General features: G+C 32.5%; 1 protein-coding gene across 1 annotated transcript; it reads right to left on the bottom strand.

Annotated features, from left to right (window-relative positions):
• Nucleotides 1-12,417: 12,417 nt before the first annotated feature.
• Nucleotides 12,418-15,089, bottom strand: SPO11-2 (sporulation 11-2). Its single transcript, XM_079006356.1, has 10 exons — nt 15,008-15,089; nt 14,834-14,917; nt 14,312-14,441; nt 14,072-14,209; nt 13,774-13,991; nt 13,614-13,708; nt 13,336-13,398; nt 13,121-13,197; nt 12,672-12,799; nt 12,418-12,564 (listed from the first exon to the last, which is right to left on the bottom strand). The coding sequence occupies exons 1-10, from the start codon at nt 15,083-15,085 to the stop codon at nt 12,430-12,432; spliced, it is 1,146 nt and encodes a 381-aa protein (XP_078862482.1). The 5' UTR covers nt 15,086-15,089; the 3' UTR covers nt 12,418-12,429.
• Between the last annotated feature and the right edge of the window lie 2,368 nt (nt 15,090-17,457).

Below are 17,457 nucleotides of genomic sequence, written 5' to 3'. Positions count from 1 at the left end.
AATCTAGATCCAAGCATTAGGGTTTGCATGTGCACATAGGAATGTTCATATGGTCAAAACCCATCACCTTGCAAGCTCAAAATTCACCAAATCACTCTAAGGTTTCGATTTCAAGGTAAAAGGAATATGGAGGTTGGTCTAAAATGTCCAAGAGAGGATATAATGATGCTTAAATAAGGCACAAACCCTAAAAATTAGGGTTTTCATCTGGCTGGAGTATGCCCCGCATACTCCCAATACGACCAACATACTCCATGAAGTAACAATAATGCCCAACATACTCCCTTGTACTCCCTACGTACAAGGTTTAGCCTTTTAAACCACCAACTTCTGGAGACCATAACTTCTTCGTTCTAAGTACGTTTTCAATGATCCTTATATCCACAGAAAGGTAACAAGAAGCTCTATACTTCTATCAACTCATCCTTTCCTTAAACTTCCCAAACTAAAATCCAAAATTCATAAAAAGTCTGAACTGACACTTTACCAATATACCCCTTGGCTCCAAACTCAAATTGAACTCCCAAATCGATAACTTACCTTATCTACACCCAATGGGTCTAAATGTCTCTTTCCCAAAGGCCCTAAGCCTTATGATAACCGATCCTCGAGTCACAGCCCCGAATTAGGAAACGATTTGGAACAGGGTGTTACAATTCTCCCTCACTTAAATTAGATTTCATCCTCGAAATCAATCCTTACTTCCCTCCTGGGAACCAATGTTCTAAACAAAACCTTCTAGTGATAAACAAATCACTGCTCCTTTAACTGTCGAACCAACACGCTATTGCTAAAATTCTGAAATTCTATACTTGCTTGACCTCCACACAGGTGGAACCAATCCAAAACAATCACAAGAGCCTTTTTCTACCATTGGAACTAAAAACATCCTTTTGACCTTGAACCCTTCAATCGATGCCCTTGGCATACAGATTCCTTAATACATAGCTTGTTGAAGTAAAGATCTTGTATATATGCACTAACGATTCCCAATTCGAGTCTCGACCAAAAGACAACTCAGTACATAACTCATAACCTGAAACCAGGGATTTGTACTTGCATTTCACCCAAAACCTTCTGATCCTTGGTGACCTTTCACTATACTGGTATATAAAAATCCCCAATCCACCATTGAGACTGCCAGCCTCACACCTGGTCTAGCCACCAGGTTCCTGAGAGTCCAAATGATAAGGCTACCCTAGCATATGCACCACTCTCATGCCACTCACTGAACACATAGACATCCCACTCAAACCATGATCCAATACCTTGACCCAACCAATCCTTATCAGGCCTTACCTGCACTGCCATAACCATACAAGCCTCGCCTACGGGTCTCACCCAATCTATACCAACGAAGGAGCCATGCCCACGAGTCTCACCTCATCGAGAGCTACACATGCCTAACCTCGCCTCGGACCCCAATGATCCTCCTCCCATAACATAAAAATGTTCTCTGACAACACTCTCCACCTTTACCCTAGGCACGAACTGGTCTTCCTTTATACCAACAACCACCCCGACGATGGTCTATCTCAATCTGGCGAATACTACGATCACATCACAGACTTACAACATTGAAACTTCACTTATATGTTGGTATTCAATAATATGGTTTGGGTCTATGGTTTATACAGTTTTGCTGACAAAAATAACTTTTTAAAATGTCCTCAAGTTGCTAACAAACATATTTTATATTTTAAAAGGGTAATCAAATCATGTATTCTATATATTTATTTATTATCACATTCAACAAATCACCTATCTTTTTAATTTTACACTTTCTACCTAAACTTTAAATTTTGTTGCGAATTTGATCCAAATACTAAATTTTATTACGAATTCATCCCAAATTTGATTTGATTTACAAAATAAAAAATCTACAATTTTTTAAAGATTATTGTAGAATTTTATACAACCTTTTTTAATATTTGTTTTCTTAATTTTTGGACGTTGTTCAGTTATTTTACAAAAGTTTTACAATATCCTATAGACAATTGTTTTTTATTATACTTATTTACAATAACGTTATAAACTTATTTTACAATTTAATACAAAAGTTTTAAACTTGGGATATAATTTTTAAAATTACTCTCTCATACAATTTTAGTATAATGTCTTATAAATAAATGTATTTTGTAAATATTTAAAAAAAATTATAATTTTTTATATGTTTTAACTAAAAATTGATAACTCCATACAACTGCTTTTAAACTTTTTGTTAAAATGTATAAGAATACAAATTTTATGAGAGTTAAAAGCAATCGTTTAAAGTTGTAAAAGAATATAAAAAAAATAAACTAAATTGTTATAACCAAAGTTTAAAGTGTTATATTAAAAAATATAAAACAAATTTATAACTATTTTGTAAATTAGTTTAACAAATAGCAAATCTTTCTATAAAAATAATATAAAGTATTTTAAAAAATAATTTAAAAATGAACTTGCAAGGTAGTAAGATTTTTTAAAAGGTTGTAAAATTTCTAAAAAGGTCTTAAAAAAGTTATAGAAATAAATTTGTAATTAAACTAAATTTAAAATGAATTTAGTGTTCACTAAATTTATAATAAAATTAAAATTTGTGTCAAAAATATAAAATTAGAAAGAGATACAACTTATTCCACTTGATATGATATCTAATATACATAAAAGATGAATTAATTACTTTTTTGAAAAGTAAAATACATATGTTTATAATTTTGAATATATTTTGAAAAATTATTTTCAAATTCAATAATGACCCTTTGAAAAATTAGGACATGAAAACTGGAAACATGTGACTTGTGAGCAATCCACAATACATTTAGAGATCAATTTCGAATTATTATTTTTCACCGACTTATAAAATGACACATTTTTAAGTTTTCCACTTACTTTTCTACTGCTTTTGACATGTCATCTCTCAGACAGAAAAACACCACTCTTTTGCGGATAGTACAAGAGCTATGTATGGATCAATGATCATGAAATTATTGAACATATATAGTGATAGTGCACCGACCCACCGACATTCAAAACATGTTTCATCTATTTCAATCATTAACCTTTTTCACTTTACACGTTCCTAAAATTCTTGAACATATATCTAAAATTAAAGACTAATTAATCTTCATTTTAGTAAGAAGTTGTTTGCCCGTCGTTTGTTGTGGAATGTATATGTGACGAATACAAAATATTTAGCAAACATGTAACAATTATATGGAAACTTACATAGAAAAAATTTACAAAAATAATAATGTTATAAAAAGAAATGACCTAAAAGTGACAACAACCAAATCATAAAGACTATATACCGTACAAAAAGAAGTGCCTCTACATTTTAATTTAGATAAAAACCATGAAAACATACATAAACTTTAGGTCGAAAGATAAAAAATTTAAGTTGAAAAAAAATCGAGTTAACAAGAGTAAATTACACGAATAGTCCCTATGGTTTAGGATAATTTGAGCGTTTGCTCCTAATTAATTGTTTTAACTCGGAAGGTACCTACTGTTTGTTTTTGTTGCACGCTTGGTCCATGTCTCACCTAAAAAGACAATTTTGTTCTTGATTTTTTAACTTATTTAAATAAACACACCCCCAACCTCACCCTTCTTATATTACCTTACCTACCCCACCATTTTTCTCTATTTAAATAATAGTCTTTTTAGGTAAGACATTGAGCAAGCACGTAACAAAAACAAAAAGTATGAGGCTAAACACGTAACAGAAACCAACATTAGGGACCTTCCGAGTTAAAAAATAAGTTAGAAAACCAAACATGCAAATTACCCAAAACCATAAGGACCATTCATGTAATTTACTCTAAAAACAAGTAAGTTACATTTTTTAAATTAAGCGAACGAAAGCTCAAATAATAAAAAATATATATATCATATGTGACCTGATGTATAAAAGACATTAAAAAAAATCAAAACATAGACAAACTCGAATTTATATCGACACCTACATAAAAAAACAAGTAATTTTTTTCAAAATAAACGAACGAAAACTCTAAATTTACATCGAATACATCAAAACGCTTACCACCTTTAATGTATAGCAAAACATACATAAAGAAAAGCACACAAAAAAAATAGTTGCTTTTAAGTTAACCAACGAAATTTGGTAAAGAAAATGAGATTATATATACTATATATGGAGGATAATTATGAAAGTTTAAAAAAATAGAGAGGTGAAAATGATATTTTAAAAAGTACATGAGTAAAAATATCATTAAACAAAGTTTATTGTCACTTCGTGACTTTTTTTTTTGCCTTTTCGGCGTACGTACTTGTATTTTACCGTTTTAAAAGGTCATTATAAAAAATATGAAGGGGTCACCCGATGAACCTCTTCCTAATCATCAGTTTTGATATGCCACATGACATTTGGTCAAATGAAAATGGTCCACGTCACCCATATGTCATCCACGTGGATTTTATTTGTTAAAACTATGTCGGTGGTGAAAGCCTTTGTTCTCTCTCGTTGCTTCCTTGATAGCATCTTCCTATTATTCTCTTTCTTCCCTAAATTCAAAAAATCAAACACTAAATTCCTCTGAAATAAAACCAGATTTGCAACCCTGACTCTCGATAGGCTTGTGATTCTAATTAAGGTAGAGACTGAGCCACCAATAACCACCGACACAACAAAGGTGACAACCACCAGTAGTCGGTATGCTGGGAAATCAAGGAGGAAGCAGCCAAAATTAGGATTCAAACCTTCTTCATCGCTGCCCTAAAAAATACCAGTGTCGCCCTCAGTGATTACGTCTTAGGGCAGCTCCAATTTCCCGATCATCACCACATGCCACCCCTATATCCCCGTTATGATTCCCATCGTCCTCCACCACAACCCGATGGTGGTAGCAGATTTCGTAAATCAAAACGGGAGATGAGAAACGAAAATATACCTCTTCCACAGGGAAACGATGGAATCGTGCCATGGGACTTCTTTTTTATGTCAATGGAGGGCATCATTGGGTCTGAATTGACTGAAGTTGATGGCAAGGGTAGCGGAATCGGGAAACCTAAGATTCAAGGGTGGACGATGGCGGATGATAAGAAAACACAAGGGATTCTGCAACCACGATCCTCCACATCCATGTGACGGTCCTTCTTAGCCCTCCAGCTACTAAAACGATTTACCTAATGTTCTTGGTTTACGATTTTGATCGATGACTTATCTTTATGAATCATGAATCGTAGTCCATCGATGTTTCTTTTACTACCACTCATCCTCCTCCTCCAATAAAGGGAGTAGGATTGGGACCAAGAGCTACAATGGTGGAGATAAGTCACCCAAATCAGAATTTTTCTCTTCCTTAACTAGCCACTCATCTGTACAAATTGCCTCGTCCTCATTCTCCAAATCGCCCAACGACACCTAAATCTTTTTCAAAAACACCTCCAGGGCATCGGCGACAGGAAAGGGACCATATTTTGTCGAGAGTTTGAACTCAAGATACCGATGTTCGACTACAGTCTTCTCTGATTTTTCTGAGAGATGTGGGTTACTACTAACTTCTAATCTTTGATTCCATAGATACGTAGATATATATATATATATATATATATATATATATATATAGTGAGAAGAGAGGAGAGTTACGGTGGTGTGGTGTTGTGGTGTTAGTTGGATTCTATTTTAATCATGGTGGCATTCGAGGTGAGGATTTTACGGACTTTTGTGGTGGCGGTGATGTGATGATTACAGTGAGGGAGTCGCTTACGCTAGGGTTGCAGATAAATACTAAAGGATTGGTCGAACTCATTGTTCTTAACATCTGCAAATAGAAAAGGATCTTGGCTTACATGGCAACAATGAGTCGACTCACCACTGAGTCATTGTTGACTCACCTGCTTAGTTGGCAGTTGACAATGCATTGTAACCTTCAAAAAAGGGTAAAGGTACGAAATTAACTGGTAAAACACAAATTTGGCCCTTTAAAAGCAAAAAAAAAATCGCAATAGACCATTTAAACAAATATACTAAACATTGTTGGATTATAGTGACAATAACTATTAACAAAATAAAAAGATTGAAAGTGCATGAGCGTTCAAAGTAGATGGGTTGAATGTGTCGGTGAATACAATCCTACACTATATATATATATATATATATATATATATATATATATATATATATATATATATATATATATATATATATATATAGAGAGAGAGAGAGAGAGAGAGAGAGAGAGAAGGATGTAAATCAAAAGTCTATAAATAATATTAAACCATATTAATCATTGATGATACTAAAAACACAATGAATCTCTATCCAAGTTATGTTCTTAAAATGGATTTGAAAAAATGATCTTAATTTCTTACGAGGAGTTGATTCATTGTGTGTTCCTAGAAATGAAGTTTGTATCTAGAAATCAAGTTTGTATGTTCTTGAAAATTGATTAAATTATTTGTTAGGAAACAATTCATCTAGCGGGAAACGTTAAGTTGTTATATGAAATACAATGATCAATTTGGAATTTTTAAGTGTAGAGTGACCGGATGTAAAATGTCGTTTGAGAAGATGAACGTTAATGAAAAATCATCGAAAACGGTTATTACTATAGGTTATAAGCAACTAATATGAGTTTAACTAAATATCATTTAAAAATAATTAAATATATAAAAGAATCATAGTTCATAACCCTACAAAATGATATGAAATTGATATATATGAATTATTGTGAAAATGACGAGTCAAATCGATATAAAAATGACCCGATTTTGAGAAATGATGCATGATGGGAGCTGGCCACCTGGGTGCACGAATGGTACAAGTACAGTTGTACATTCAGCTACTAATTGGATTAGGAGACTGGACCCTAGTGCTACAAATGAATCTGGGCTGGGCCCAACTTTTATTTTTTTATATGATTTTATATTTTTATTTGCTAGTATATATTCGACAAAGTTATATTATATTTCATGTTTTGAATTAAGCAAAAAGCAGAATTATAAATAAAACATTGATTATTTAGATAATTGAACCAACAAAAATAAAACAATAACAATGTCTCGCCTCTTTCGTAAGGGGATATTTTATTTATGCTTTTTTTTCTTATCTACTTAAAACAAAGTGTTTTAACTTTTATACACCTCATATTAATTGAAGAAAAAGAATCAAAGATGTAAAAATCAAAACATCTTATTTTTAGATAGATAAATAAAAAAAAAAAAACACCGGTAGAAATAAATCTCACAAAGATAACTGGTCGGCGGGAGCTGTTTTCAGAAAAATGTCCGGCAAAAAAAATAATAAAAAAATAAAATAAAATAATCGCCCTATATGATATCTTATTACATAATAAAACGTCAGATCAACATTAAAAATAAAAAAATAAAAAATTTCTTAATCAAATTAATAATGTTCGTGACTAGTGGGGAGATTCAGAGAAATAAACGACTTGCTTGATTAAGTTTAAGTTAACTGTAAAGTTTTAAAATTTGTTTTGGAACGAAATAAAATTATGTTAACTAAGACTTAATAATATTATTTTACTTATTACTTTAATAGAAAAGTATCTTTAATGTTATGATATATTATGTTTCAACTAAACCACAATTAAAAAGCCAAAATTACATGCTATTTATTTTTAAAAAAATAATTAACATATAAAAAAAATTAGCTGGTTTATTTCCTTAAGCAATTTTAATTCATCTATGTATTTATATATCTTTATTTTTAGCTTTATAACTCTTATAAAAGATGTCATCTAAATCAATATGGCTCAAAATAAATGATCAATCTTATATCATATTTATTTGAAACTTTCATCTTTTTAACCTATACTAATTAAATGTATGGTTAAATGATATGTTTTGCATGTATAAGAACATTATTTTCGAATGTTTTGTTGCTCCAATTTTCTTTTCACCTCTTTCATTTATTGATATATGTTAGGAAATTATTTGGGTTTTACTTGTAAGTAGGTAAGTTTACCTTGTCCCACATTGGTGGATGGAAGAAACAAAAAAGGGGTTTATAAGGTTTTTCTCTAGTTAGTCTTTTAAAGGTTTTAGTGGACTAGAGATGGGTCAAACCCACACGTGCGTCTAGCCGGGCCGTGGCACGATTTGGGTGCACTTTGCATTTCACATGCCATAGAGGAGCATTTATTTTTAGAAAGGTTCGGCCTGGGTCGGGTTGGATCAGGTTTGACCGACCACGTCAGAGAGTTGACCAATGTTGACTTCGTGGATGGGGAGAGGAAATCTTTTGTAACACCAGTTCCAGGTATATATTTATTTTGTATTCTTAGCATTTAAGATTTCAAAAATGGGATTTTAGGTGGCCACGACATGGTGGTGATTACACCACGACGTTGACTCATCCGATAAAAATGCCCTTTTTTGGACACCATGACATGGCAAGGTCTTGGCCACGACGTGACAACGGTCTGAAGTGTAAAACCCTAAATTATGGGGTTAGTGCTCCTATATAAGGGATATGATGGCTAGGGTTTGCTCACCCTCAACCTCCATCACTCCCTCTTGACTTGGAACAAACCCTAGCCTCCCTTGGTTGTATCTTAAAGATTTTTAGTGGTGTTTTGTGGTTTTGAAGCAAGAAGAAGGTGTTCTTAGTCCAAGATTTGGCAAGTAAGCTCCTCACTACCTTCTTACTCACATTTTGGACCTTTGTAAGTCCTCAAGATCATAACTTTTGTGTGTAACCTTTCTAGATCTAGGATTTTAAGCACTTTCCTCCTTGTTTAAGATGATTTGAGTGGATGGATTCGATAAAGTTGGCAACTTTATGGATCCTTGAGGTCTCTTTGTGGTTATATGTTCCGAATCTAATGACCTATGGAGTCATTGGTCTCATGCATGAGTTTTGAGCTGATCTCTTTCATTTTTTACCTACCTTGAAAAAGACATGTATTGGACATGTATATCCATAAAGAAAAGATTTTTATGATGTATTTAGGTGTAAGAAAGCCTCTTGGAAAGTATGGATGAGTGGCTTAAGGGATTAAGTACTTAATCCATTTAGTTGGCCAGAATAGATGCCATGACGTGGTGATTCTTGCGACAGTTCTGTCATGAGGCTACCACAACGTGGCATATGCTTAGCCACAATGCAGCGGTCAGGTGAGGTTGACTTTGATCGTTGACTTTTTGACCAAACTTGAGGGTTTTTAGGCTATTGATTGAGGATATGCCTCTAATTGCTATATAGGTGGCTCGTAACACCCCTCTTTGTTTCGTGTGAGTTGTGTTGATTGTCTGCTAGTTTGCGAGGTGAGTTTTATCATTATACTTTGTACTATATTATTTATCCTTTGTGTGTAAGGATGTTGGTTTGCTATGGTGATCTATTAGATTGATACATCTGTTCTGATTACATGTGTTTGCTGGTTATTGTTGTTTGTATATGTCGACATATTTTGGTTGGGTTGAGGCGACCTTACTTTATATTATAGGCCAGAATACCCAAGCGGACTAATTGTTACTGTAGGCCCAAGGAGAGCGGTCCAACTATATGTTGTAGGCTCAGGAGAGCGGTCAAGTTGATATTGTAGGCTTAGAAGAGCGGTCCAACCATTGGATGTAGGCTTAAGTCGTAGTCCAACCATGTGTTGTAGGCCTGGTGTGCATGCATTGTATGTATATTGTTGTGTGGGGTATTTTGGAGGAACGCACAAAGCTTTGACTTACAATTATGGATTTAAATGTTTCAAGTAGTTCGGAGGATCGGGGAAAGGCGAAAAATTGATTGTACACCTTATCCAGTGGTTGATATGTTTTTGACAGATACTATATTTTGATACTCTTATTTTATGATATGGTTGTGAAACAATATTTTGACGACTTATGTTTTATGGAAAAATGGTTTATTCCCTTTTTAAAAATGAAAGCTTTTACTATGGTTTTTGGTATGTTACACATTTTAGAATCCTCTAGAAAGATTAAATAGACTTTAGGTTTGAATGCAGATAAAAGCAGATAATGATATTTGATCCGAAATTCAAACTGCCATGTGTCAGCATGTAAGAGGCCATATGTACACCATGTCTGATTTTTTTTTTTTTTTTTTTTTTTGGGGGGGGGGGGGGGGCTTTAGGGTTGCGTTTCACTATAAATAAGGCCTCTCGGGTTCTATTTACAACAAATGGAATTCAAAGCTCTCTCATCTCTATCAAGTAATCACATCTTTCTTCTTTTTGGAGTATTTACTTTGCATTTATCATTTTCCATAGTTGTTGGAAAAGCGATAAATATGCATTAAATCCTAAGGTTTTACTCTATAGCTTACAGTCCTAGAAGAGAAATGAAAACCTTTACGGATAGGAGGCAGATCCATGTAGGTTTCTACAAACAAATCATTTTAAAACAAGAGAAAAAAAGACTATGTCCTCAAATCACAAGTCCCGGAATAACCACCTTCTGTCCCAAAGGTTGAACACGATTCTTGGCTTAAGCATGTGGATGATTCACTTGATGTTTCATGCATTATGCTTGCCACCATGATTCCTGATCTTCAGTGAGATCTGGAACTCTTCGCTGCCTTTGACATGGTTGAACATCTCAAGCAGATGTTTGGTCAGCAAGCTAGGATTGAAAGATTTGAAACCGATTGTCTCTTATATAATTGTATCCAATTGACCAACAAACTTTTTTTTGGTTCTAATATACCATCGATTACGTGGACACAACCGGTGACATGGACTTCGCGTGGGTTGGTAACCGTCTATCACCAGTATCAATGATATAATAGAACCAAAAAAAGTTTGATGACCAATTAGGTGCAATTAAAACTTTTGTGACCTAATAGGTAAATTTTGTGTTACTGGTTGCCATTTTAGATCATTTTCCCAATATTCAATCTTAAATTTAAATATATGAAATGTAAAATTCTAAATTTTCGAACCTTCTAAAGTAAATACTCAATCATGCATTAGTTAATATTTAAAAATATTTTTTTCTTAGAAAAACTAGATTCAATGCAAAATTGCATATTTTTTCATTAATATCTTATAAATATTAATGTGAATAAACGAACAAATCCATTTCGTAAATCACTCGATATCTTCATATATTATTTATTTTATCGAATTTTTAAACAATGAAATTTCTAAAAATAAATTATTTAAGTAAATACGGATTTTTTATTTATCCGTATACTACCATTTATTACTTACCAACTAGATTGCTTAACTAGCTATCAATCTTCAACATTATTTAAATTTAATTTAACCTACACAAATCATACATAAGATCATTAAAGTCTACTTATAACATGATTCTTTAAATTTATTTCCATAGTATACTTTTTACAACTAATTCATACATATGAATACAAACATTAGGAGTCATATTCTCAATATAGCTAAAAGTGATAACATATTTTAACTAAATATAAATAGTCAAATTCTAGATCCAATGAAAAAGACAAATTCGAGCCATAGACTTGATCTATAATAAGGTTGATCCCAATAGGCAACCAAACAATCCAAAATAATATCCGTAAGTAAACATCATAAGATATTCTGTCATATCCAAATCACGAACACCGCTTTTGTAAGGGACATTAAACATATATCAAAGTATATGCCTAATACAACAACCTAAGAACTTAATGTCATTAACTTATTTTAAATAACATATAATTCTAATATTTAAGCTATGTAATTAAATTTCAATGCAATGCTTGAGGATTTACCTAGTTATTGTTGTTGTTATTACTATATATTCTATAAAAGAGACATTTTTGCTTTCACCACATCTATTTAAAATTCTCATGACTTTTCAGTTTATTTCTGATAATGATTATAAATTAATTAATACTTTTAAATAAGTACAAAACCTAAATTATAATCCTATATTAACTAAACTTCAATATTAAAATACACTCTTTTATTTCTATTATAGAATTATGTCTTTAACTTTTAAGATTTATACATAATTTATTAGTTTGGATATTTTTGTTTATGTAAACCATTGTCATTTTAAAGTCGCAACTCTTAAATAATATATATCAAAATTTTAAAATTTTAATCTAAATATGACGTTAAAAGGTTAACTTGAATCAAATTTTCAATTAAACATAAAAAAAGATTCCAAAAATTATTTTGTAAATAGCTGAAAGTTATAAATTGTCGTTTTAAATGCAAAACCTAAATTATAATCCCAATTTAATTAAAAATATTTCCAAAATTTTGTTATAATAATTAAGAGTTTCTAAATAAGTAGCGTAAACATAAGACCAAATTCTATAAAACCACTGTATGTGTGTATTTTTTTTTTTTGTTTTAAAAAAACCACTCTACATTTCCTATGTTAGTGAGTTGCACGTAATAAACAAAAAATTATTCGAATCAATAAAAGACAATTATAACTGTAAGCCCTAACACTTATTTGATCGGGTCGGATCGGGTCATAAACTTATTCACGTTGTCATACAATTCCAAGTCACACGTCATATTCTAATAGTAACTAAATGTAATGGACTTGTACAATTTTATTTGCTAAATATTTCCCCAAGAAATCATATCCATGGAAGTATAAAGCTTCAATTTCTGCTCTTTGTCCACTCTCAACCATTACTGCCAGTTCTTCTTTATAGTTATCCTATCAAAATGATTTTCTATTCAGATTTGCCTTTTTTTTTTTATTCTTTTATAAAAAAAGTTAATAGTATAATTGCCAGCATATTACTACAAGTTCTAGCAGCGAACCTGTAATATTTGTGAAGAAGTCAAGCTTTTGGCAATTTGCGTATCTTTCGGCCTTAATGGAACGAAGGATTCTTCTGGTATTAACTCCAAATCATCTTTCCTTAATCCCAACCATTTGATGTTGCAAGCTGAGTAAATTTTACATTTTTGATCCTTTGAGTTTAGCACTTTTTTCGTTTGCTTCTTAAGGTTATCAGTTTGCAAAGCTAGTCCATATTTTAATGTTTAATAACAAATTTGGTCCCTAAATTGTTAAAGTTAACTACTCATTGAATAAATAATGACCAAATCCACCAATCAATCCTCTTAAGGACCAAAACTGAAAAAAGACTGAACTCATGAACAAAAAATGTAATTTACTTGAAATATCATTGAGGGAACATTTTATCCAAATAACCCTCATTGAATAATAATAATAATAATAATAATAATAATAATAATAATAATACCATATCTGTATGCTTCTAGGCCCATTCCAATACTTCCATATTTAAAGGTGCAAAGAATAGCCAATCCAGCAGGGTTCCTAAAATAAAAATAAATAAATAAAAAAAACATCAAAAAATTTTAGGTTTCAATCATATAAGTGATTATGATTCTAATTTCTAGACATCAAAATATCGAAAAGAAAAAAAAAATCCAAATATAAATCTTTTGTTGTTACCAATCAACCAATCCAAAAATTGGCATTTCAGGGAAAGCCCGATTCATGCGATGAAGAAGAAACCTATTTGAGCAATTCAAGAAACTATGATTTCAATCAACTATCACAAATTAGAAAGAGTAATTACACTTTTGGTCCTTTGAGTATAGCTGATTTTTACAATTTTTGTCCAAAATATAAAGTCTTTAACAGAAAACTTTTGGGACACAAATTGGAAAAAATGATCTATACTTATTACTTACATACCAAAAATCTGATTTACTCAAATGAAAATCTACCTTGTAGCAAGATCAGGGTATCCTTTTGCAGTGATAAGAATGCATGGAATTTGATTGAACACTTTATCCTCAGCCAACCTCTGAAATATCGCATGCTAAACACAAACATATTTAATATTTTGATAATAAAGGAGAAACAAGATTTAATCAAACATAGTACCTTCTCAATCACAATTATATAATTTGCATCTGTCTTCATCACCAGTTTTTCTAAAATGTTCAAGTCACCAGAAATGGCATAACCAGAAGACCCACATTTAGTGCAGTCAACAGTTTCTTGATCAGGCCCCTGTAACAATAATCGACCTGCTATTGATCCTCTACTAGATGCCATGATTCCAAGACTATAACGACTACATCTCAGCAATGCTACCACATCTGTGTTGCATAAATATATGAAATTGTATAATCAGAAAAGAAAATAAACAGAAATGTAATATCAAATGGTGAATTTTAACCTTGGATAGTTTGATTGACTTGTAGTTGAGTAGTGAAATAATCTGGTGATGAACAAAGCAACTTGTAAAATAGTTCTCTTTGAGTTACTCTCTTTTCCAGAAGTAAAATGCTGTAACACATCTCCATCACTTTCCACACTGATTTGCATAAGGTGGATAAAGTAATGCATTAGAAGAAGGAAATTGTGTTGGCTTTATAGTGTCGGATCATATAATTGTTGATGAGGATTTTGGAAGTACCTCTTATGAATGCTTTAGCAGAATTCTCTCTCGTCAATGATTTTGTGCAGAATGAACGTGACAGAAAGATCCATGAAGCTTCTGTTAATAGACTCTGATTCACTCTGCTATTACTTGATTTACGGTTGATCTGTTTCATTCGCAGCATCAATTGATCATTCCCCAATTGAGCAAAAAGAAAAAGAAGAATTAAAATGGTTCCCAATAATCATTGCTCATTTGTACTGTACAACAATACATAGGCTTTCACGAGCAATTCGAATTTCCTAATTCGATCCAATTCCTATCAGTTTTGTCGATACATGTTGAGGAAATCGAAACCACAATTAGCATATAGTTTCCATTGGTGCTCATAAACATGAATACGCCTTATTTGTTTCAAACTTATATTCAAAATGTAATTACGATTCTGTGGTAAACTTGTAGCTGAGTTGTAACATTCATAGCTTAAATCTCCGACGCACGATACAGGATCATATTGCTTATTGAAAAAAAAAACATCAAATGGTGAGGAATTCGGACCATAGGGAGGTTTGAGATGGCTGGAGTTGGAGAGTTCAAATCCTTGAGGAAATTCAGGACGGCTATTTCGATTCTAGCTCGGACCTGATGATTTGGTTCCGAACATTATTGAAACGTCTTTGAAAATTATGAAGTAGAATTCATTGAATTGGAAAGAAGAAGAAGAAGAAGTACCTCAAGAGGTGGAAGGATATCGGCGTAGGAGAGGTGTTGCTCGGTGAAGAAGATGGTGGATCTGCGCTCGTCTCCCATGATGCAGCCCTACTGCTTGTGGCCCAAATAGCGCGCCAATTTGCTTTATATATTCAAAAATCAAAATCGTATCTGCACTTCTTTTCTATTAAACACCGCCTTGGGTGATTATTTTAAGGTTTTTGTCATAAAAGCCCCCAATTTTACACAAAAAAACCGGTTATGCCTAAAGTCATTTTTTTTTTGTCATAGATGCCTCAAATACCGGAAAATTGGTTCGATTTTGCTCTTTACCCTGATTTTACCTTCTGGGGCCAATCACCTTTGTCATAGAAGCCCTTATATTTACTTATCACCTCCACCACCACACTTTTCCACCGCCACCGCCCTTTGCCACGAGCACCACCATCAACCACACACAAACCACCACCACCACTAGCGTCCATCATCCACCATCACCACCACTACCATCCATCAGCCACCACCACCCAACGCCATCATTATCCCACCCAACGCCATCATTATCCCTCCATCACAGAAACCCATCATCACACCACCATTATCTTCTCCACTTAAACACACATAGTTTCTTAACTGAAACACAAACATACACACACACATTCAAACAAGAATTCAGAACTCAAAGAAGATTTTCAGAACAACTCAAACAAGGAAATGACTTCAGATTCATAACTAAATACAATTCAGAACTCAAACACAATTCAGAACTCAAACAAGAAGAATTCAAAAACAATTTTGTTTGGAGTTTTTACAGTCTGAGAATTGGAGCCATCGGTGATTTGGAACTCAAGTGGGAAAACAATATTGTTTATTGGAGAAGTATAGCAACCCCAAATCAATGAAATCTTTGAGTTGTTCTTGTTTCTAATGGTGCCTTCCAACTGTTCGACAGAATGTCAAGCCCAGTCTGGTTGGAATTTGTGTGTTTAACGAATCAAGCATTCCGGTATGTAGATGCTCGTAATCTCTGTCCTCTGTTCCTTCTTCCAAATGCTTGCTTCCATATCAACAAACCTGCAAATCCGGTACTTCAATCATAAGCTCGATCATACCTCATTATGCGCTATTTATGCAACTAACGAGATTTTGGAAACAAGATGTTTTTGTTCTTGAAACGAAATTTTGGAAACACAATTTAGAACTCAAACAAGAAGAATTCAAACAAAATTTGGGTTTGTTCTTGGAAAACACATACACACACATTCAAAGCAACATGAATCTGGGTTAGAGACACACCAAACCGTCTTCAATTGAATTTAGAACTCAATGAATTCTGAACGCAAACATACATATACATTCAATCAAGCATCAATCCCCACCTATTATTGGTGAACAAAATCAGAAGAGGAAGAAGAACCTTCAATCGATTTTGGAGAGTGAGAGAGCTGCAAATTTTTTCTTGTTTATTTGGATCATGTTGATCGAAGAAGCAGACGGTGGTGAAGGGAAAAATCAAAGATGGTGGTGAAGGCAAAGAGGGAGTTGAGAAGAAGACCAGGTGGGCTACCGGCCATAGAAGGTAAAATCAGGGTAAAGGGCAAAATCGAACCAATTTTCCGGTATTTGAGGCATCTGTGGCAAAAAAAAAAAACGACTTTGGGCATAACCGGTTTTTTTGTGTAAAATTGGGGGATTTTATGACAAAAACCCTTATTTCAAACTACGTGTGAGACCCATGTATTACATGGGTTTATTTAAAAAAAATTAAATATACAATTTTAATTATTTGAAAAGTTTGAATTTATAAGAAAAATGAGAAATCTTTTGAATTATTAAAATTAATGAGACTTTAATATATTGGATACATTACATATATAAACATTTTCTAATAAATACCTTACATATATATTACCTTACATATTAAATATGGAATTTTAATTTAATAAAATGAAAAATACAATAAAATGACAAGTGGAAAATAGAAAATTTAAAAATGTTAGAAAATGCCATGTGTCCAAATGAAGGAGAAGATGACATGTGGCAAAAAAAAAACATTCATTTATTATAGTAGATAAAATTAAATAGAAAAGTAAAATCAAGCAAGGAGCTTAAATTTATAAATTGGATTTCATTTGACAACTGAGCTAGTTAGAAAGAAACAAAAATAGGATGTTATAATAAGCAAATCAATAGAAGTATTATTTTTTGCATTTACATAAAAGGCTAAATTTAAGAAACTCTTAATATAAGAGTCACCACTAACAATTCTCCTTTAAAGAAAATCAAATCCATAGGATACATAACACTTAAAACAACAATAAAAAAACCATCAATTATCATCCTTCATTGTGACAACCGTCAAATTCTGGTCAATTCAAAGTCAAATAAAGTCAACAAGTCAAACCGGTCAACTCAATTTGCCCGTAGGTACTAGAGTTTACGTTATGTAATTTCTAAACAACTCTCTATTC

This window comes from Lactuca serriola, chromosome 6 (assembly GCF_051521515.1).
Source record: "Lactuca serriola cultivar US96UC23 chromosome 6, Lser_US96UC23_V15, whole genome shotgun sequence".
Lineage (NCBI taxonomy): Eukaryota > Viridiplantae > Streptophyta > Magnoliopsida > Asterales > Asteraceae > Lactuca > Lactuca serriola.
The sequence above is the reverse complement of the archived record's forward strand: the minus strand, read 5'-3'. Positions and strand labels throughout refer to the sequence as shown.